Source organism: Primulina huaijiensis, chromosome 10, assembly GCF_012295235.1.
Source record: "Primulina huaijiensis isolate GDHJ02 chromosome 10, ASM1229523v2, whole genome shotgun sequence".
Classification (NCBI taxonomy): domain Eukaryota; kingdom Viridiplantae; phylum Streptophyta; class Magnoliopsida; order Lamiales; family Gesneriaceae; genus Primulina; species Primulina huaijiensis.
In genome coordinates, this window is record NC_133315.1 from 5,328,880 (window position 1) to 5,346,605 (window position 17,726).

Sequence of the window (17,726 nt, forward strand, 5' to 3'; positions counted from 1 at the left end):
AGGTGGTAAAGCTAGACGGTAGGCTAAGGTTCCCACCTTTTCCAATATCTCAAACGGTCCTACATATCTCGGGTTTAACTTTCCGGATTTGCTGAACCGAACCACTCCTTTCATGGGAGAAACCTTGACATAAGCTTTTTCACCAATCTCCAATTCCAACGGTCTTCTCTTCAAATCAGCCAAACTCTTTTGTCTATCTTGGGCTGCCTTGAGTCTTTCCCTGATTATGGTTACTTTGTCAACGGTTAATTGTACAAGCACTAGTCCAGCAACAGCCTTTTCTCCGACTTCATCCCAGTATAGAGGCGACCTACACTTTTGGCCATACAGAGCCTCATATGGAGCCATCTCGATAATACTGTGATAGCTGTTGTTATAGGCAAATTCTATCAGGGGTAATTGTTCACTCCAGATTCCAGTAAAATCTAGAGCACATGCCCTCAGCATGTCCTCGAGGGTTTAAATTGTTCTCTCGGTTTGGCCATCAGTTTGTGGGTGATAAGCCGTACTGAGAGTTACTTTGGTTCTCATGGCCTTCTGAAAACTTTTCCAAAATCTTGATACAAATCTTGGGTCTCTATCAGACAGTATACTCACTGGGACTCAGTGTAGTCTTACTATATTGTCCATATATAAGGTAGCTAACTTGTCCAAGTTGTAATTCATCCGTACTGGGAAGAAATGTGCAGACTTGGTCAACCTGTCAATGATTACCCAAAATCCATCGTGACCCTGCCTTGATCTTGGTAGTCCTACTACAAAATCCATGGAGATGTTATCCCACTTCCATTTTGGTATTTCCAATGGCTGTAAAAGTCCTCCAGGCCGTTGGTGTTCTGCCTTGACTTGTTGACAGGTCAGACATTTGGAAACAAAGACAGCTACGTCTTTCCTCATTCCGTTCCACCAGTAATTATTTTTCAGGTCTCTGTACATTTTGGTGCTTCTTGGATATACTGAAAATCTTGATTTATGTGCCTCGGTCATTACCTTTTCTCGAATTCCATCGATATCGGGCACATACAACCGTCCTTTCTTCCAAAGGATACCATTCTCATCCATTTGAAACTCTGGAACCTTTCCTTCTTGGATCTGTTCTTTAATTTTAATGATAGAGGTGTCTTGACTCTGCTTTAATTTAATGGTTTCCCGAAGTACTTGTTGCGCCGATAGTGAAGATAAACTCATTTTTCCAAAATTTCTTAAACTCAATGCATCTGCCACCTTATTCGCCTTACCCGGATGATAACTGATTACCAAATCATAATCTTTTAGAAGTTCTATCCACCTTCTTTGCCTCATATTTAATTCTTTTTGGGTGAAAATGTACTTGAGGCTCTGGTGATCAGTAAAAACTTCGCATTTCACTCCATAAAGGTAGTGCCTCCAAATTTTAAGCGCAAATACCACTGCGGCTAATTCCATGTCATGAGTGGGGTAATTTTTCTCATAAGGTTTTAGTTGCCGGGAGGCATAAGCAATTACATGACCTTCTTGCATAAGTACACACCCTAATCCTCCTTTTGACGCATCACTATAGATAGTGAAATTCTTACCATCCTCGGGAAGAATTAGTACTGGTGTGGATGCAAGTTTTGTCTTCAAGGTTTCAAAGCTTCTTTCACATGCCTCATTCCAAATGAATTTCGAATTCTTTTGAGTAAGTTTGGTGAGTGGGATGGCTATCGAAGAAAATCCTTCCACAAATTTTCTATAGTAGCCAGCTAAACCAAGAAAACTTCTTACTTCGGTTACTGTTTTAGGTTGTGGCCAATCCTTGAAGGCCTCTACCTTCTTAGGGTCTACTGACACCCCAAATTCAGAAATTATATGTCCTAAGCCATAATTACCACTTCTTGAATTTGGCATATAGTTCTTTTTCTCTCAGTGTTTGCAACGTGAGACGCAAATGTTCTCGGTGTTCTTCCTCACTTGGTGAGTATACCAAGATATCATCAATAAAAACAACAACAAACTTGTCGAGGTATGGTTTGAACACTCGATTCATCAGGTCCATGAATGCTGCAGGAGCATTTGTTAGACCAAAAGGCATTACTGTAAATTCGTAATGTCCATATATCGTCCTAAAAGCAGTTTTAGGGATATCCTCAGTTTTGACTTACAGTTGATGATAACCAGATCTTAGATCGAGTTTTGAGAAAACTTTGGCTCCCTTCAGCTGATCAAAAAGATCGTCTATTCTTGGGAGTGGGTATTTATTCTTTATGGTGATCTTGTTTAACTCCCGGTAGTCAATATATAGCCTCATACTTCCGTCTTTTTTCTTTACGAACAGCACTGGGGCTCCCCACGGAGATGCACTAGGGAGAATCTGTTTCTAGTCCAGTAATTCCTGAAGTTGCTCCTTTAACTCTTTTAATTCAGCTGGAGCCATTCGGTATGGTGCCTTTGAGATTGGTGCAGCACCAGGGACCAAATTGATTTCAAATTCTACTTCCCTATCGGGTATCTCTCCAGGTAATTCCTCGGGGAAAACATCTGGAAATTCTTGAACAATTGGTATATCCCCCAACTTTGGGACTTCTTTTTCTTTAATCTCAGTGATCATCGTCAGATAAATTTCTTCTCCTCCTTTTATGGCCTTCCAGGCTTGTGAGGTGGATAACAGAGATTTCCTTTTCTTGGATTTTCTGTGGTATATGACTTCCTCTTTAGTCGGAGTCTGAAGTCTAATTTTTTTCTTTTGACAGTCCACCATGGCATGGTTTTTAGCTACCCAGTCCATTCCAAGAATGATGTCAAACTCAACCATATTGAGTTGAATCAATTCCACTTCAAAATTTTGTTTGCTTATACCAATTTTACAGTTTCGATACACTTTGTATGTCTCAATTATTTTGCTCGCCGGTGTTGCCACTCTTAATGGTTCATTAAGAGTATCATGTTCAAGTTTAAGTTTCTTAGCAAATCTTCTAGACAAAAAACAGTGTGTAGCACCACAATCAAACAAGGTATATGCAGGCATTTCATTGAGTAAAATAGTACCTGCCACCACTTCATTGGTGTTATCAGCTTCCTCCTGAGTTATTGCGTACACCCGTGCATTATTTTTGTTTTCCTTTGGTTTGATGGGTCCCGTCCCTTTGTCTTTGTTGTCTGGGCAGTCCTTAATCCGGTGACACACTTTACCGCATTTGAAACACGCACCTGTTTTCCGATAACATTCTCCAGTGTGCTTCTGTCGGCATGTATCGCACCACTTTCCTTCGATATTGCCAGCACTGTTGAAATTTACTCTTGAAGGTCCACTTGAATGATTCGGCTTCTTGAATTTGGGACCATTTTGAGCAAATTGGCTGACCAATGGTCTCTTGTTCCTATTTTCCTCTTCACGGCGCTTGATATTTGTTTCCGCGCTCATCGTCGCGCCCATCAGATCAGCAACATTATTCGGCTTGAATACTGCTAAAGCTGATTGAATTCGGTTGTTCAGTCTTTTCTTAATGCGATGCATTTTCAATGTTTCGTCAGACATGATTGTTGGGACATAAGTTCCTAGATCGTTAAATCTTGAAGTGTATTCCATCACTGTCATGTCTGGGGTCTGCTTGAAGTTTTCAAATTCGTTCAACTTCTGCAGACGAAACTCGGCTGGGTAGTATTGTTTCAAAAATTCTCTCTTGAAACTCTGCTACGTGATTTCTTATACTTCAGTTAGAGATGGTGACACAGTTTCCCACCACTTTCGTGCTCTGTCTTCTAGAAACGGTGTTACAACTTCTACTCTCAATTCTTCAGGCACTTCCAGTAGGTTTAGTTGGGATTCGACATTTTTGAGCCAGTTATGACTGACTTCCGGGTCTGGGTTTCCATCGAAAGTTGAAACTCGATTTCTTCTCAAAGATTCATAATGGTATTTAATTCCACGCGGTTGGGGTTCCGGTGGTGGCTGGATAGCGTTGGCAAGGGGGTTCACGATTCCTTGCAACGTGGCGGCTACAATGGTAGCTATTGCCATCATATCTTCTTGACTAAGATTCACTCTCGGTGGTGGTGGCGGATTTTCATTTTGGTTGGCGCCACGAGGGTTACGGTTGTTTCGGGGTGGTCTGCCTGGCATTTCCTATAAACATGTATTTTATTAATTTATTTTCCACGATGTAAAATCAAAATAATTTCATAAATTTTAAAATTTATAAAATCAAAAAGTTTCAAAACAAAGGATTAATCAAATAATTCTAAATACAGTCGATGTCTAATCTAGAGTTCTCTCCCTACTCATCTATGACCTCACCGTCTCCTACTGACTCATTAATCTCCTCTTCTTCAATAGGATTTTCTTCTTGGTTAGCTTCAAGTTCTTCCAAGAGTTCCTCCATATTGATCATGTTATTCTGTAGCTGATCAATATAATTTTGCAACTGTGTGTTGTGGTAGTCAAGGTTGTTTACTTGCTTTTGAAGCTCCTGTATTGTCGATTGGCTTATTTTTTCGTCGATTTCTTGTTCTTCGATCCGTTCCTCAAGACGGCGTTGTGTTTTGAGAAGGTTATCATCCCGGATTTGGAGTGTAAAAATCCTATCTTGAGCTTTGTTTAACTCTTTCTTGGTGATCTCGTGACGACGTTCCGACTCTTGATGATAGGCAGCATAATGTCTAACGTCCTCGCGTAGTCTCTTCTCTTCCTCTCTGGCTTCACGAAGACCCTCCATCATGCATATATTATTCCCATCCAACTGGTAGTTGTCTCTCTCAAGTTTTTCATTTTTTTCTTTCAGTGTTTTAATTTCTGTCTCCTTTTTCTGAAGTTGTTTTTGAAGTTCATTTATAACGCCTTGAAGATCCATGTTTGTTTTCCTATAAAAAAAAATTACAATTTTACTGATAGTATACTCATCCAATTTTAAATATGCAATAAGATAATAGAAAGTTTCATTTAAAAATAATTTGGTACATAATATTTTCTTAATCGCAATTTCACTACAATCCAAATATTTTTATTAAAATCTTGATACTAATCTAGTCTATCATCTCTCCTCCGTCGTTGTCGCTGTCATTGTCGTCTCAGGCCACCTCCATCGGTGCCTCTTCCTCCTCTGCTATGTTCTCTACCACTAGATGCAAGTAGTTGTTCTGGTATTGAAGCTGATCCATGGTTCTGTGGAGCCTTGAAATGTACCGCTCTTGCTTGGCGCTGAACTCCTCCTGACGCTGACGAGCCTGAGTGGCATGTCCTCGCTCTATCTCCACTCTCTCCAGCAAATCCTTGTTGAGTGAGGCTAAGCGCGCGATGCGAGTTGAATCAGTCGGCATCTGTAAAAGTTGGCTCTCAACCAAGTCCAAGTGATGATCTAATCGTTCTACGTCAGTCTCCAGTATGTGCTTAATCTCACTTAGTTCTTGCTTTTCTAGTCTTTCCTTGGCCAGTTGCGCTTTCAAGGTCGCGATTTCCCTAGTCTGATTATCAATCGTGAGCTGACGCATACGAAGGGCAGCCTGAGCATGGGTACGTGGGGCAGCCATTTCTTAGAATAAGTGGAGGAAAAAATATCAGAATCGTATAAAGGGTAGAAAGGCACAAATAATAGAAACAAAGTTGTCGTGGAAAGTTTTCGATACTAAAGATTTCCGGAATGATTGAAGAAAGTTTTCGATACTAAAGATTTCCGGAACGATTGAAGGAACATCTTTTTGAAGTGTTCGAAAATTAGGAAACAAATGAAAGTTGGACTCTGATTGGGATACACTAGGATTTGCCAAAATTTGACTTTATCAAATTTTGTCTGTCAAAATCCCAGCGGGATTATGAACCTGGCGGCTCTGATACCACTTAAATGTCACGCCCGTGTCCGAAGCGTCAGTGACATCCGGCATTGTTTAACAATTACTTGAAAACAATTAAGCCTCATATCGAAATGACAAAACCAGTCTTTTTCATAAATAAAACATTGTCTTTACAATGACAATAGAATCACAATTACATCAGAGTTCTTAAAGCGATGCATTTTCCATGTTTCGTCAGACATGATTGTTGGGACATAAGTTACCAGATCGTTAAATCTTGAAGTGTATTCCATCACTGTCATGTCTGGGGTCTGCTTGAAGTTTTCAAATTCGTTCAACTTCTGCAGACGAAACTCGGCTGGGTAGTATTGTTTCAAAAATTCTCTCTTGAAACTCTGTCACGTGATTTCTTCTACTTCAGCTATAGATGGTGACACAGTTTCCCACCACTTTCGTGCTCTGTCTTCTAGAAACGGTGTTACAACTTCTACTCTTAATTCTTCAGGCACTTCCAGTAGGTGTAGTTGGGATTCGACATTTTTGAGCCAGTTATGACTGACATCCGGGCATGGGTTTCCATCGAAAGTTGGAACTCGATTCCTTCTCAGAGATTCATAATGGTATTTAATGCCACGCGGTTTGGGTTCCGGTGGTGGCTGGATAGCGTTGGCAAGGGGGTTCACGATTCCTTGCAACGTGGCGGCTACAATGGTAGCTATTGCCATCATATCTTCTTGACTAAGATTCACTCTCGGTGGTGGTGGCGGATTTTCATTTTGGTTGGCGTCACGAGGGTTACGGTTGTTTCGGGATGGTCTGCCTGCCATTTCCTATAAACATGTATTTTATTAATTTATTTTCCACGATGTAAAATCAAAATAATTTCGTAAATTTTGAAATTTATAAAATCAAAAAGTTTCAAAACAAAGGATTAATCAAATAATTCTAAATACAGTCGATGTCTAATCTAGAATTCTCTCCCTACTCATCTATGACCTCACCGTCTCATACTGCCTCATTAATCTCCTCTTCTTCAATAGGATTTTCTTCTTGGTTAGCTTCAAGTTCTTCCAAGAGTTCCTCCATATTGATCATGTTATTCTGTAGCTGATCAATATAATTTTGCAACTGTGTGTTGTGGTAGTCAAGGCTGTTTACTTTCTCTTGAAGCTCCTGTATTGTCGATTGGCTTACTTTTTCATCGATTTCTTGTTCTTCGATCCGTTCCTCAAGACGGCGTTGTGTTTTGAGAAGGCTATCATCTCGGATTTGGAGTGTATAAATCCTATCTTGAGCTTTGTTTAACTCTTGCTTGGTGATCTCGTGACGACGTTCCGTCTCTTGATGATTGGCAGCATAACGTCTAACGTCCTCGCGTAGTCTCTTCTCTTCCTCTCTGGCTTCACGAAGATCCTCCATCATGCATACATTATTCCCATCCAACTTGTAGTTGTCTCTCCCAAGTTTTTCATTTTTTTCTTTCAGTGTTTTAATTTCTGTCTCCTTTTCCTGAAGTTGTTTTTTAAGTTCATTTATAATGCCTTGAAGATCCATGTTTGTTTTCCTATAAAAAAAAATTACAATTTTACAGATAGTATACTCATTCAATTTTAAATATGCAATAAGATAATAGAAATTTCATTTAAAAATAATTTGGTACATAATATTTTCTTAATCGCAATTTCACTACAATCCAAATACTTTTATTAAAACCTTGATACTAATCTGGTTTATCATCTCTCCTCCGTCGCTGTCGCTGTCGCTGTCGTCTCCGGCCACCTCCATAGGTGCTTCCTCCTCCTCTGTTATGTTCTCTACCACTAGATGCAAGTAGTTGTTCTGGTCTTGCAGCTGATCCATGATTCTTTGGAGCCTTGAAATGTACCGCTCTTGCTTGGCGCTGAACTCCTCCTGACGCTGACGAGCCTGAGTGGCACGTCTTCGCTCTATCTCTACTCTCTCCAGCAAATCCTTGTTGAGTGAGGCTAAGCGCGCGATGCGAGCTGAATCAGTCTGCATCAGTAGAAGTTGGCTCTCAGCCAAGTCCAAGTGATGAGCTAATCGTTGCACGTCAGTCTCCAGTATGTGCTTAATCTCACTTAGTTCTTGCTTTTCTAGTCTTTCCTTGGCCAGTTGCGCTTTCAAGGTCGCGATTTCCCTAGGCTGATTATCAATCGTGAGCTGACGCATACGAAGGGCAGCCTGAGCACGGGTACGTGGGGCAGCCATTTCTTAGAATAAGTGGAGGAAAAAATATCAGAATCGTATAAAGGGTAGAAAGGCACAAATAATAGAAACAAAGTTGTCGTGGAAAGTTTTCGATACTAAAGATTTCCGGAACGATTGAAGAAATTTTTCGATACTAAAGATTTCCGGAACGATTGAAGGAACAGATTTTGGAAGTGTTCGAAAATTAGGAAACAAATGAAAGTTGGACTCTGATTGGGATACACTAGGATTTGCCAAAATTTTACTTTATCGAATTTTGTCTGTCAAAATCCTAGCGGGATTATGAACCTGGCGGCTCTGATACCACTTAAATGTCACGCCCCGTGTCCGAAGCGTCAGTGACATCTGGCATTGTTTAACAATTACTTGAAAACAATTAAGCCTCGTATCGAAATGATAAAACCAGTCTTTTTCATAAATAAAACTTTGTTTTTACAATGACAATAGAATCACATTTACATCAGAGTTTTGCGGAAACAAACAGAAGAAAAGAATAAAAATCTCAATTCTTGGGCTTGACTTTCGATCACCATCCCCAGAACGCTTCCTGCTCCTCCTCATTAAGTTGTTCTTCATTTTTATCTGAAATTTGTAAGGGGTGAGTGTTTTTGGGAAACACTCAGCAAGTGGGAGGTCGATCAATTTCCAAAGATACATATAGAACTTATTTTTTAAAACATTTCTTTAACAGACTTTCAAAACTTATTACTTTTAACTTACAGAAACGAATCGAATATGAGACATAAGTTAACAGATGATTCAGAGAATTTCAGAAACAAATCAGATCATTTCAGAACAGACACGACACTGTTATTCATCTCATTTCCATGGTCAAATTGTCCCCAAAATGTTAGTCCTCTAAGGGGTGAGGCCAGAACACGGTTTTATACCCACCGATGGGGGCCAGACAGAACATGGTTTTATACCCACCAATGGGGGCCAGACAGAATTACAATTCTCGTCCCATTTAATATTCGAATCGTAACAGTGCGACACAGAGGTCAGACTTATCAGACAGAACTTATCAGAGTTTCATATATCAGAATTTCAGACGAATTCAGCGGAATCAAAGAAGTTCGAAACATAGAAGAAAACACATAATCGATCGAAATTTTAAAATATGGACATCATGCCTTTTTTTGAAAATGAAGACACACACACATGCATGTCATAACTTATATATTCAAGTTTTAAAATACAAACGAATATACGTAGCAAAAACCCACTTACAGTATTTTGCAAGTATGCTTCGAAACTTGAAGATTATTGAACGCTGTTTTCTTCTGAAAATCCGGCAGCACTTCGACTTATTTTCTGTGCACTCGGACTGCCCGAGCTTCCTCCTTTTTTTTTCTTTGCTAGTCTTGACTGAATTTTAGAGGGTTTGTAGAGAGATTTTTGAAGTGCATTTGAGTGAGGTTTGGGGAGGTATTTATAGGAAAATTCTTGTCCCTTCCACTAGCCTTGGCCGTCTCCTTGATGCCCAAGCAAGGCATTTATTTTGGTCAAATTTCTATCCAATTCAAGAGTCATCTTGGTTAGTTCATGAGTCACTTCTTGCATATTTAATATGTCTTAGTCCTTTAGCTCCTTTCCTTGGTTAACTCAATTGTCATCTCTTGCACATTTAACTTGTCCAAGCCCTTAGCTCATCTTTTAGCTCTCTTTTTGGTCCTGTTAGGACAAGTTTGGTTGAGCTGCTTTGAGCTGAAAGATCGAGTACTCCTTGAGCTGGGGTTTTACTCCTCCAGTGATAACTCTTCGATGGATGCGATTATTTGCAGTTTGGCCTCCCTTCGAGTTAGTCTCCGAGATTTGAAGTCATTTCCTCGAGTTAAGTTAGCTGAAATCTAAGTTCATATTTAATTTCTATAGTTAGAATGAAAATTGTTGAGCTTAGAGCTTAGTTTAAGCTAAATTTTAATTTTTTATTTCTTACGTGATTTGCTTTGGATCGAATTTTCCGGGTTCTCACATTTAGGTTCATAAAAGTCAACAAAAACGTTGCACAAACAGGTATAAAACAAGTCGGAACCGAAATCGACACGGCTTGATCATAGGGGCTCGGTTGATGGGGAATTATCGCTTGGCTTGGCTGGGGTTGGACCATGGTTGGGCTAGAGTTAGGTATGGGTCAGGGGAAGAGTCCTAGCCACGCTAGGACTCGAGACCAGGGGCTGGGAGGAGTCTTAGCAAGCTAGGACTCCACCCGAGAGAAAGCTAAGGGAGTGCGCAGGTGTTCATCTGGAGCAGATGGTTAAGGGGCTTGGCCAGTGGGCTTGGGCTGGGCTAGGTTAGGTCCTTAGGGTCCTAGAAGGGTGCTACATGGGATGGTTCATGGCCTGGATCGGTTGGCTAGGTCCTAGCAACAGAAACAAGAGTCCTTGTCAAAGTGGGTTTCTCGGCTGTGTTTCTGCAGCTATGTTTTGGCTTCGGTTTTAGGAGCTGGGGTCAAGTCCTATGGGTTCTAAGGGTCCAAGAGGGTGCCTAGAGGGTCTGATCATGATTTGGTGTAGGGTGGCTCGATGGGGCTCGAGCCAAACAAAGAAAACGTGAGGGAGGCACTATGGGGGCAGCATGCGTGCAGGGATGGTTAGGGTTGGGTGGGCTGGGTCTGGGCTGGTCTGGGCATGGTCCAGGGATGGTTAGGGTTGTGTGGGCTCGGTGGTTAAGGGCTGGTAGAGTCCTAGGCGGCTAGGAGTCCCAATACAACAAGGACACTACAAACGCACACTCGCATGCACTTGGGGTCGAGTTCCAGGGAGTTTTTGAGCGGTCTAGGGCTGGTTCTGTGGGCTGGGCTTGGTCAGTAGGGTCCCTAGGTGGGTTGGATAGGGTTTGGCTCAGGGTGGCTTGGGCGTGGCTCGGGTAAATAAGGAGTTGGCTCGGTGTGTCCTTACAAGGGTCAATTTCGAATTATTAAGAACTAAAATTTAATCCATGGGTCCACGGGTGTGGCTCATGATTTGGAAGGGTAGAATAAATAATAAAAATGTTATGTGTAAAGTTTGGGATCAAAATAATGAGTTTTGGATTTATTAGTGATTTTATCGCCGCACCAAACAACAATTAAAGAATTAATTGAAAAGCCTAGTTTAAGCTTTATAAAATTATGTAAAATTATATTTAAGCTCAAATAATTATTAAAAGTCTAAGTTTTTAATTTGGGAATTTTGTATTAAGGTTTTGGTTTAATTCGGGATTAAAACGCATTAATATGTTATATTTAAAAATTTATTTAAAAGTCCTCGATTTAAGCTAAATAAAAATATGAGAAAATTCTTGTAAGCTTAAATAATTATTTGGGACATGTTAGAGTCAACGGAATTAAGAAAATGTCAAAAGCGTGAAATTAAATGCATAATTTTTATAAAGTGATGAAAATGTAAAACGTTGAAGGAGGTGAAGTAATTGTGACTATGAGGATATGAGGATAAGAGTGGGGATGTCGTGAGGGGAGAAGGCCCAGAGGGAGCCCATTTATGGGAAAAGGCCCCAGAGGGAGCCCCGACGATCGTATTTCCATTCGATAAGGATAGGCCAATGCCCAGTTGACATGTGAGAGTGTTGCTGATGTCCCCGCTGTCCAGTACTGTGGTTACATGTAGATGGATCCATCGACTTTTTGAGGATTGAGGAAAGTCACAATTAACGATTTGAATTCAACAAAGGAAAAAGTAAAGGAAAAGGAAAAATGTTTATGATCATGATGAAAGGATACATGATATGAAATGATAAAAAGAAAAAAGTTTGAGGTTTAAGTTATGCATGTTCATATGAATATATTTATGATGATATGAAAAGGTTTACGAAAATGTTTATGAAAATGTTTATGAAAAAATTATGAAAATGTTTATGTTTAAAGTTGATGCATCATTATGAAAATGTTTTTACTTAAAGTTTATAAATAATGAAAATGTTTACGAAAATGTTTATGTTTAAAGTTTATGCATATTCATGAAAACGATATTTTAAGTACAAATATTTTTCACTGTTGCATGTGATCTATATATGTATACTTCTTATCAAGATTATGGTGTGTTGTGTCTTTAGACTCACTAGGTGTGATTGATGCAGGTGCTATTGATTATGAATATGTTAATGGAGGTCTTGATGGTTGACTTTGCTGGACTGAAGGTGCACATAACCCGAGGACCGACTTTAGTTTTCCGCACTAGTTATGATTTATGATTTTAAGTGATGCTTAAGATATTTTTACGACGATTTAAATATGGTTTTGAGAGGTTATAGTATGAGCTATACTTTTCAGATAATGTTTTTAGGTTGATAAAACGTATGACGATTTTATGCTTTAAACTATTTCCTTTGGATTTTTAAATGGTAGTTGGTTGATTTATTTTAAAATGATGTCAAAAATATTTTATGGTTCGGCCGAATGCTATGTGAGGTTTGAAAAATAATTTCTAACACGTTTTAAGAAAAAGAGTAGCAGACGTTTCAGAACCCATAGAAAAGCCTAAACATTTATTAAATTTTTCTGCACAAAAACTCTACCCCTTAGCTTTAATCACCCATGAATTCCTTCAAGCCTAGCCCTTAACCATCATGTCCAAACCCTAGTCGACTACCCTAGGACCTAGACCGAACATTACAATAGTTTCTGGACCAAGCCCTACACAACCAGCCCTCAAACCCTTGCCCTTCAAGCCATCATGCGACCCATATTCACGTTTCCGCCCTAGTCTTCGCACCAGCCTTTCCTCAACCTATCTAGGACACTAACTCAGCCCCCTTAGGACCCCCGGGAATGCCCTAACAGCAGCCAGAAGCCCCACCCTCCAAGGAGACCAAACTGAACCCTAGTTTTCCATCAAACTCCAAAACGTGCAACCCTCTCCTGGCTTGCGTCCAGCCCTTGCACAGCCCATCTAGGACCATGACTAGGCTCCCTTAGGACTTTTGAACACATCCCAAATGGCAGCCCACAGTAGTGCAGGCCTAAAACCCAAGTTCGAAACCCTAGGACTCTAGAAACCCAATTTTCACGCATTATGTTACCCTATTATGTCCAGCCCTTAAACATGTACCTACGGACCCTTAAACATGTGGAAAAACGTCTCTTCTAGTAACCCTACCATGGCAGGCCCTTTGTACATCGAAAGAAAGAATTTTAAAAGATGAAAACTCTAGTTTTGTTCTTGTTATGCCATAAAAACGAAAATATACAAAGTGTATCATGTTTTTCATGCAATCATATATCAAAACATATAATATGGTGTGAAAGATGAGTGAAGGAAGATTAAGGCGTGTCTTTCATATTTTACGCACGAAAACTATTTGCAATACGAGGACGTCGACGTGGGGAGGACCTTGCTGAATTTCCTACAAAAACACATGTACTTGCCTTCGAAAATTGTGTGTGTGGCCGTGTGGTGGCTGCCCTAGGAGTCCTAGGGTTTGTGAGGTGGTGTGCGTGTGTTAGGGTTGTGTAGGATTAGGGTTTTTGAAGCTTTAATTTGATATAAATAATTGGTATTAGACCCAATAACCTAGGTATAATAGGCCCATTAGATAGTAATTAAAATATTTTTCTTAGGTTGCTTTTCAAAAAGATTAACGGAGCTTCCAAAAAATCCTTATTTTCGTCAAAAATTGATTTTTCGGTTTAAATATGATTCGACGCGTGAAAAACCTCAAAAAACATCATTTTTGAAAATACCTTTTAAATTATACCATATATTAAATAAATAAAAATAATCATTTAATAAAAATATTTTCCTTTATATGTTTCCCCGTCTCCGTTCCTCGATCAAGTCTCGAATACCCTTTAAAACACAGTTTTATGCATTCTAGTAGAAACTACATTTTAAACATATAAACATGCCTACCATATTCAATAAATGCTATTAAAATAATTTAATTAACCATTTTCCATTTTCCCAAGATTTGCATACTGTTGGATTACGTTATCGCATTTTGGACCTTACAATTCTTCTCTCCTTTAAATGAAATTTCGTGCTCGAAATTAAAACTTAACGAATAACTTCAGGTAGCGACTCCTCATGTCCCTCTCGGTTTCCCTAGTAGCTTCCTCCTCCGAGTGATTTAGCCACTTGACTTTGACAATTTGAATAACTTTGTTTCAGAGCCTTCTTTCTTGCCTATCCAGAATTTATATAGGTCTTTTCTCATATGACATGTTAGGAGTCAAGTGCAATGGTTCGTAATTCAGCACATGTGAAGGATTTGACATGTACTTTTGCAGCATGGAAATATGGAACACATTTTGCACTCCAGCTAGCATTGGTGGCAACGCCACTCTATAGGCTAATGTCTCAATCTTCTCTAGAATCTCAAACGGTCCTATGAACCTTGGACTGAGTTTGTCTTTCTTTCCAAATCTCATAATACCCTTCATAGGTGCTATTTTCACGAATACGTGGTCACCCACTGCAAACTCTAGTTCTCTTCGTCGCTTATCAGCGTAGCTCTTTTGTCGGCTTTATGCAGTCTTCATCCTGTTTCAGATTTGACTACTAGCTTCGTCGTTTGCTTGATCAAGTCCGAACCAGATTCCTCTCTTTCACAAACCTCGTCCCAATGTATGGGTGATATACAATTCCTTCCATAAAGTGCCTCGTAAGGAGCCATTCCTATAAACGATTGTTAGCTATGGTTATAGGTGAACTCCACTAGAGGTAACTTCGGTTCCCAACTTCTTTGGAAATCGATCACACAAGCTCAGTTCAAGGATGAAATGTTGTACTGAATAACAACTTTGTTCCCATCGCCGAATGCAGACTCTTCCAGAAAGACGACGTGAACCTCGGATCTCGGTCAGAAACAATGGACACTGGAATCCCATGTAGTCGGACTATCTCTCGAATATACAACCCTGCATACTGTGTTATGGTGAATGTCGTCTTAATAGGTAGAAAGTGCGTTGATTTCGTTAGACGATCAACTATTACCCAAATGACATTGAATCCCTTGATAGTCCTCGGCAACCCCACTACAAAAATTCATGGTAATATTTTCACTCGGGAATAGGAAGTAGCTTAAGTATTCCGACTGGCCTCTGATGCTCTGCCTTAGCTTGCTGGCATGTCAAATATTCCGATACAAAGCACAAGATGTCTCATGTAATGTCCCGAAAATTTGAAGGTCCACGTGAACCTCATGAATGCAAGTTATCAAATTTCTTATGTATTTGAATCAATTTATTTTAATTTCATTCATTAAATGTGGTAGACAAGTTTATAGGTTTAAAATATGGTTTTCTACTAGAATGCATCAAACAGTGTTTTAAAGGTGATTCGAGACGCGATAGAGGAACGAAGAACGGGGACCATATAAGGGAAAATATTTTTATTAAATGATTATTTTTAATTATTTAATGTATGGTATATTTTAATAGGTATTTTAGAAAATGAGGTATTTTCATGTGTTTTTACACGTCGAGTCGTATTTTAAATCAGCAATCAATCTTTGACGAAAATATGGACTTTTTGGAGGCTCGGTTATTATTTTCGAAAAGCAACATAAACGAAATATTTTAAATATTATCTGATGGACCTATTATACAAGGTTAATGGGTCTAAGCTTGCACCATGTATCTTTATATCAAATAATCAAGCTTCCAAGCTCTTTTATTTCAATACAACTCACGCCCACCTAAAGGAAACACAAGGACTCTTCCTTCATCAGCCTACACGATCACACACCACACAACCAAGGCTTCTCACGTGATTTTTGAAGGAAAATTCAGCAAAGGGTCTTCGCTCCACCAACGTTCCTCGCATCGCAAGTTGTTTTTCGTGCGTGAAATACGCAAAGGCACCCTTAATATTCCTTCGCTCATCTTTCACACCATATTATGCATTTTGATACATGATTGCATGAAAAACATGATACACTTCTTTTATTTTCGTTTTTATGGCATAAACATGACAAAACTAAAGATTTCATCTTTTAAAACTCTTGCTTATGATGCACAAAGAGGCTGCCATGGTAGGGTTACTAGAAGGGATGTTTTTCCATATGTTTAAGTGTCCTTAGGTGCATGTTTAAAGGCTGGACAAGATAGGGTACCTTGATGAAAGAAAATTGGGTTTTAAGAGATAAGGTTTTTCGGTGTTGGCTTCCTAGGAAGGCACGACTCTTAGCTGCTGCAGGGACAAGTTCAGGGTCCTAAGACAGGCTAGTCATGAAACGTCTGCTACTAAAATACTACTAGAATTTTTTTTGAAAGCTATTTTCGAAAATTTCTCAAACACATGCATTTTAAAATAAATCATTCAACTACTAAATAAAAGTACTGCAATTAAATAAATTAACCTCGTCAAATTCCTAAACTACTGTTTTACTAGAATTCAAATGTAACGTTCAAAACCCTGTCAAACCATCAACGTATAAAAGATGTAAAATGAATAAAATAAACAATGTTTTACTCCTGACTCATAAACATATAATGTGCGGAAAAAATATGGTGATCGGGTTAACGTGCGCAGACCCAGCTCTACCTACTCAGTTTTCGACGTCTTCAATGTCCACATCATCACGCTCACCTGCATCATTCACACTTAGTGAGTCTAAAGACTCAATACGCCCGAATCATGATAACAAGTACATATACGTATCATGCAACATTGAAAGGTACTGTAATAAAAATAAATCTCATGATCTTAAAAACATGAACTTAAACATAACATGTCAAAGCATAAATGTATCCATAACATATCTCGTCATATCAACATATACGTGTTTATTTTTTTTTATTGAATTCAAATCATTAGTGACTTTCGTATCAACTCTAATTCGATGGATCCATCTACGTATAACCACAATACCCGACAGAGAACATTATAAATAACTACTAAATATTTCAGTAACCAATAAAAATTAGTATAGGTGTTTTATCTTACGAAATAGAAATTTGGACTCCAATGCACTCTAATTGGCCTGAAGATTTTAATTTTAATATATTTTCTTCATCATAATTGTACGATGTATAAAAAATTTCAAATGATTATGTACATTGTAAAAAACATAATTAATGGTGTACGAACCAATCAAAATACATAGGTGTTTCGTAGTACGAATAAAAAGTTGTGTATACGATTGTTTTGAATCTTTAATACGGTGTATCGATCAAAATTTTACGAGTTGTCAACCTATCTAAATGATTATCTACATTGTAAATTAGGCTACTAAATGTTACACAAACCAATCAAAATACATATAGATGTTTTATCGTACGAATTAGAAGTTTGGACTTCAATGTGCTTTAATTGACCTGAATACTTTGAATTTTAATATAGTGTCTTTATCATAATTTTACGATTTATCTAAAATTCCAAATGATTATATACATTGTAAATAACATACTAAATGGTGTACGAACCAGTCAAAATACCTATAGGTGCTTTCTGGTACGACTAATAAGTTGTGTATCCAATGCGTGTTAGATCCTTAATATGGAGCCTTGATCGAAATTGTATGAGATATCGACCTATCTAAATGATTATCTACATCGTAAATAATCTGATAAATGGTGCATGACTGATGCAAACCTGATAATGCATGAAATGCAAACACGAGCTAGACCCAGTCGCGTCCTCAATTCAATGAACAAAAAGATGTTGCTTTGTTCCGATCTATGAAACAAGTAAAACGTGATACACCCCTAAACGACATGGTTTAGTAACATATATCAAAAAGAAACAATTGATTTCAAGAACAATCAACAAACACCACAAAGTATTGAGATTTGGTAAATTTGATTTTTAAGA

At 38.7% G+C, this 17,726-nt stretch overlaps 1 protein-coding gene across 1 annotated transcript in view; it reads right to left on the reverse strand.

Annotated features, from left to right (window-relative positions):
- Nucleotides 1-3,979, reverse strand: part of LOC140985839 (uncharacterized) — a 28,933-nt gene extending 24,954 nt beyond the window's left edge. The window contains exons 1-2 of the mRNA XM_073453792.1: nt 3,671-3,979; nt 3,169-3,565 (exon numbers count right to left, since the gene is read on the reverse strand). Coding sequence (XP_073309893.1) covers nt 3,169-3,565; nt 3,671-3,979 — 706 coding nt within the window. The remainder of the gene's footprint in view (nt 1-3,168; nt 3,566-3,670) is intronic.
- Nucleotides 3,980-17,726: the final 13,747 nt, after the last annotated feature.